Below are 6,047 nucleotides of genomic sequence, written 5' to 3' on the forward strand. Positions count from 1 at the left end.
GTGGAGAACAGTTAACTTTAAAATTTTTAATGAGTTCAAATGTGTTGCACTGTTCAATGGGTCTAAATATAACATTACATTACAGAAAAACAGTTTCAAGCAGAGAATAATAGTCAAAGAAATACACATTTACCATTTTCCACACTGAGGGCACAGGGGTCATCAAGTCTTTCCTCTCTGTCTCGGCACATGAAGTTAGCCTTCCAGGAGTTACTAAATGTTGCTGCTGTTCCCTCCACAATCCCCTGTGGAGTCTTCATGTCATCAGACAGGACCATGTTGTAGTTCCCACATAAACCTAAAGACACCAAATATTTTCATGGTCAAATGTGTTTTCAGTTTGGCGCTTCTTGGCCAACAAATATCGACTATATATGACTATGCTGTGATCCGCATTGTATAATGTGCATCACATTATTGTCATAAACTATTGATTTTATTGTAGTTTTGAGCATGTTTTTACAGTTAGACCCCAATTATAGTTGTGTTTTGTTGTCTTTACTGAACTAATAAATCAAATTAGAATTGGGGTCATTCTGTCAGTGACTTCTGTCCAATTGGACTTTTTTTTGCCACCAGTGGAGTCGCCCTTGCTGGCCGAATTGGCTTCACTACTCAGACCCCTCTCACTTGTTTAAAACAACCAAAAATAAAAAATTACTCTAACCTCCTTATCAGATAGACTGTATAATTTAACACCTACAGTCTGTAATAACTTAATATACAGTATACATAATATCTTCTGACATAGGTTTTGATGATGCCAATATTTCGTTTTACCGCGTGTCTTTGCTCTGTAGCCTGGTTCCAGGCTGACATAGACTTGCATGACAGGCACATGCTGGACCTGAATTTGCAACCCAAAGCTGGTCTGGAGCAAGATGTGAAAGGATGAAGCGTGGAATATGTTGATGTCACCTTTGAATAAAGAGAAATACAAAAACACATAATTTGCTGATGTCGTAGCATAAATGAAAGAAGACAATAATATGTATAATTCAGAGTTTCTTATTGTGTGACCTACCTGAGTGGTGTGGCAAAGTGATAGTCTGCATATTCTGCTTTACTGTACCATCGGAAGTGAACGTTAATACCTGAATAAAAATAGACTCAATCATTGGAGAGTTGAATCAGTTTGAATTAATAAATGACTTGTCTTCTAAAAAGGGGCGGCTGTGGTTAGATTAACGGGTTGCCCGTTAATCGGAAGGTTGGCGGTTCAATCCCTGGCTCCTCCAGGCTGCATGTCGAAGTATCCTAGGGCAAGATACTGAACCCCAAATTGCCTCTGGTGGCTGTTCTGCCAGTGTATGTGTGTGAATGTTAGTTTCTGTTTGATCACTTAGTATTTGACATGACACTTAGTATTTGACAAAAAGACATGATTAAGGAGTCCAAATACATTCAGTGGATGAATGTGTGTGAATGCAGATGTAGTGTAAAAGCGCTTTGAGTGGTCGAAAAGACTAGAAAGGCGCTATACAAGAATGGAGCATTTACATTTAAACTGACTTGACTTAACTTACGTTGTTTCTGTCATTGTTCAGCAGGAATTTAAGGTTCTTAAGACAAGTGTCAGACTCTAGGTGTCTACATGGCACCAACTGGGCCCGGATGGTAAAATTTGGACTTGCATCATCCTGAAATACACATAGTATGAGCAGAATTAAATACCTAGCAAAATATTTAATCATCAGCAAATTATATATTTTTAACATTTAATAGAAGAAAGCAATGACTGATTCACCTTGCTTTCCACCTTGGCTAGGGTGTAGAAACAGTCTCCATGGAAAGTGTAAGTTTTCCCATCAAATGTAGTTACATGTGAACCCTCTTCAACTGCACATGTAGCAGGAGTCTGAAGGCTCTCACAAGCCCATCTACCCTCAAAACATGTACTGAAACAACCCAAATAATTTGAGTTTACAAAAAGACATGATTAAGGAATCCAAATACATTTTGTTTACATTATTAAACGTGTAACATACCAATTTTTCCCGACCTGTTGATAAACCTCACCAGGGTTATAGATTTTGTCGTGCTTGCACCGACATTCAGATTGAGCAATGCACCCTCTCATGGAAATATCATCAAACACAGTTCCTGACATAAACACATGTGACATGAGCAAGACAAAGTGCATATAACAGGTAATAAAACAGGAAACAATGTAGTAAGAAACATGTGTGTACATGTAAACCCCACTAACCATTAGGACAGAAGCAGCCGTCCATTTTGTGGTCCTCACACAGTGAACTTGATTCCAGATGTGTGCATGTAACCATACAAGGGGAACCACTCTCTTCATAAACCATGTTGAATGGGCACTGTTTAGCTGGGAAGATACGGTTCAATTAAAATCAACAGAGGGACAAGAAGATATGCTACACAAAAAAGACTGAGAAAACTAAGACCAATAATGAATGTATCCAGTTAACAACTGCGTGTAGCCATAGCCTAATATCACCTATATATGTTTTGTAATTCTACTGCTGTCCAAAGAAATGCTAGATTAAGTAACATCGGTGTTATCCTTAATATAACATATACATATATGTACGTATTTTACGTCCATACTTATTTAATGCTGTACTTTGCTGAGTATTACCAATATGACGGATAAGGTTCATCAATTTGACAGCAAAATAAAGTTTTAATGTTTGTTTATTAGTTTGCAATAAAATATTTTGAATATATTTTGAATTATATCTTAACTCTTATTTCTTATCCTAGAATTGCATGAGAAACTTACTTTTAATACTGTAACTTGTAACTTCTATGTAGAATACATTTGTAATGATTGGTTTTCAATTGTAATTGTACTACATCTTTACACCAGTAAGTGTACTTCCTGATTTGTAAAATTTTAGCATGATAGCAGTACTTCTACTTCAGTAAAAATGTAAACGTTACCACAGAACTGAGGTGTTCTCCAGTTGGGAGGCTGCCCTCCTGCATGGGAACACTGCCGAGACAACTCCGAAAGTGTGCTGCAGATGCAGAAGTTATTTGTACTGTTGTTGCAGCCACACATGTCCTGCACACAGGCCTCTATGTAAGGTTCAGGGTTAATCAGTTTGGTGCAGGAGCTCCAGGACTCTGAACGAAGCATTCGTTCACAGGTGGTTTGCTAAAAGGTAAAAAGAGATGGGTAATAGAGACAAAGTTACTGTGTTGAAAATGCTACAAAATATCACTATTGCTAAAATTAGTTGGATAATAAACTCACAAACTCCTTGCATGAAACTGGCACAGTAAAAGTCTCCTTTGGCTCATTTTCCTTTTCATAAGGGTCTTCACAATCATCATCTGGATGATGGACTTTCTGATTGTTGCCAAACTCAATGGGACTCATTTTGCGACCTGCAGTTGATTGTAATTACAGTGTGAAATGTCAAAGATACAACTGATGACTTATTGTAAAATAGTTTCCTAATGCTTTAAATACATTTATGTTTTCAGTGAATAACAAACCATTAAGAATGAACTCATTGAAGACAGAAACACCATTGAAGTCTCCACATAGTCCACAGGTACGATTGACATAGTCATGATCGAGTTCCACCTACAACAGACATGACAAAGGGTTAAAACATTTTTCTCATACTGACTGTATTGTTATTTAATCATAAAATACCAAACAATTTAATTTCACACTGTCATAAAGTGACCTACTGAAGCTTCTGAAATCTGCAAGTAAGATATTACAGTGTATCATGAGTGAGAAAATCTTATTTTATAATCAGGTTTCATTGCAGAACCTCAGCTCACCCTACAGCACTCTATTGTCCTTGTTGCACTTCTTTCTCCATCCAGATCCATGCAGATTTGGTTTTATTTGTCTAGGTTTTGAAATACCCCATTTAGTTTTCATAAGGACTATTTATTGAGTGGATAGTAGTTCAAATTAATAATTGCTTTTGAATGTTTTAAATGTAATTTTGCAGTGAGTGCCACAGATCCCTCCAGCAATAATATTCTAAATCTATTGTTTAAGAGAGCAATGTGTTTACATGTTATATCTTGATTTGTTCTAATAGACAGCAGTATTGAAAGTTAAAACTTTTACCATGACTGCATCATCACCATTCCACATGACAGTGATGCCAACTTTGGATTGGAGCTTGATGTAAACCGCAATGTTTTCCACTTGTACCCCTGCCTCGTTGTAGGGCATTTTGACACTGGGAAAGAGAGAATGTTGTCTTAATTATAATGCAGAAATATAAAAAAAGACTGAATTGTAGTTGTTTTCAGACATTTTTCCATTTTGGGGACAAAAAACATCTCTGCTGTTTTTACTTACGGCACGCTGTTCACAGTGACCTGGCTCTTAGTGAGGTGGAATAAAAGGTCATTGATGGTGACCACCACATAACTGACTGTAGGATTTCCATCATTCTCTTCCCTCTTCATGTGTACTGAGAACTCATGGTAGGACTCGTGGCAGTCTGAGGCCAGGTTGTATTCACACATACCAGGGAACTGGTACACATCACCATCAAATGTCTTGAAGTGCTCTCTTCCCCAAGTGCTGCAGATGCTGCTGACATGGTTGTGAACTGAAAAATGAAAAAAGAAATGTTAGCAGCATTATTTTTACTGTTTTGAAAATAAAATATGTACTAACTGATACATGTCTTATTGCAATGAGATACACCTTCCAGGCTACACCTCCTTAGCATTCTTTAGAAGTGAAAAGTTTGAGCATAATAAATATTACAGACAGTGGTGTACATTATACATGCATATGTGGTATGTGGCATAAAAATTTATTTATCATTTATCCAATCCTGAAAACTGTTCCACAGAATCTACAATATTTAGAGACTTACCCTGCCTGGCGGTGATATTAATGACACTGGCAGACAAAGTAAGGAAACACAACCACACAAATCTCCCCTTCATTGTTGCCACTGAGGGCTTTTGATCTTTTGACATGAAAGAAGGTAACAGTCAGTCTGTACCGGACAGCCCTTTATATTGAGGTTGCTCATCTTTTTTTGCTCCCACCCTCTTTGATCTTTGCCAGGATATGGTAAACACAGTTTTTCTTCATCTTCCATATCACATGATTAAACAAAGAGTTCTACAACACCCTTCCAGAGAAATTGATGTTGTTTGTTTTGCACTTTAAATGGTAAATGGACTGTACTTCTACAACCCTATTTCCAAACAAGTTGGCACATTGTGTAAAATGTAAATACATACACAATGTGATGATGGGCAAAACATTGAAACCCCATATTTATTGAAAACTGATGAATTATATTGTTTTTTGATGAATTTGATGCCAGCAACATGTTTCAGAAAAGTTGGGTAATGTTTATCACTCTGTTGCATCACCTCTTCTTTTTACAACACAAAGAGTCTGGGAACTGAGGAGTCCAACTGCTGTAATCTTGAAAGTGGAATGTTTTCCTATTTTTGCTTGATGTAGGATTTCAGCTGCAATAGTTCAAGGTCTCATTGGTCGTATTTTATGTTTCATAATGTGACAAGTCAACAACTGCAAGCAGTCCAGTAGCACCCAGCTATTGTAATACCTGCAGAATGTGGTTTGGCATTGTCTAGCTGAAATATGACTGCTGAAAAAGACGTCATCTACTTGGCAGCATATGTTGCTACAAAACCTGATGTCATTCAGTTAATGGTGCCTTCAAAAATGTGCCGTGTCCACTAATGCACCCCATACCATCACAGATATTGGCTTTTCAAACTGTGCGCTCATAACAAGCCGGATTGTCTTTCTCCCCTTTAGCCCGAGGACGCTGTGTACATGACTTCCAAACAGAATTTCAAATTTTGCGTTTGTTGGACCATAGGACAGTTTTCCACTTCACCTCAGTCCATCTTAAATGAGTCCAGGCCCCCAGAAGGTGGTGTTTCTGGATCTAGTTTATATACGGTTTTCTCTCTTGGTAGAGTTTCAACTTGCATTTATGTGTGTTAAGTGTTCCTAAGCCCATGTAATTTTTTTTCTGGTCGGACTTCCAGGATTATCTGTTGGTATTTTATTTCTAGTTTTCAAAGAATGATTAAATGCC

General features: G+C 37.4%; 1 protein-coding gene across 1 annotated transcript; it reads right to left on the reverse strand.

Moving 5' to 3' along the window:
* Positions 1-133: 133 nt before the first annotated feature.
* On the reverse strand, positions 134-5,059 carry LOC123965317 (mucin-2-like; the record flags this gene model as incomplete). Its single annotated transcript, XM_046041874.1, has 13 exons — positions 5,014-5,059; positions 4,307-4,562; positions 4,070-4,184; positions 3,475-3,565; positions 3,230-3,363; positions 2,914-3,130; positions 2,210-2,335; positions 1,989-2,103; positions 1,760-1,898; positions 1,527-1,640; positions 1,025-1,094; positions 781-918; positions 134-298 (listed from the first exon to the last, which is right to left on the reverse strand). Coding segments are annotated over exons 1-13 (1,726 nt in total), but the record flags the coding sequence as incomplete, so codon positions are not given.
* Between the last annotated feature and the right edge of the window lie 988 nt (positions 5,060-6,047).

Source organism: Micropterus dolomieu, unplaced genomic scaffold, assembly GCF_021292245.1.
Source record: "Micropterus dolomieu isolate WLL.071019.BEF.003 ecotype Adirondacks unplaced genomic scaffold, ASM2129224v1 contig_9190, whole genome shotgun sequence".
NCBI lineage: Eukaryota > Metazoa > Chordata > Actinopteri > Centrarchiformes > Centrarchidae > Micropterus > Micropterus dolomieu.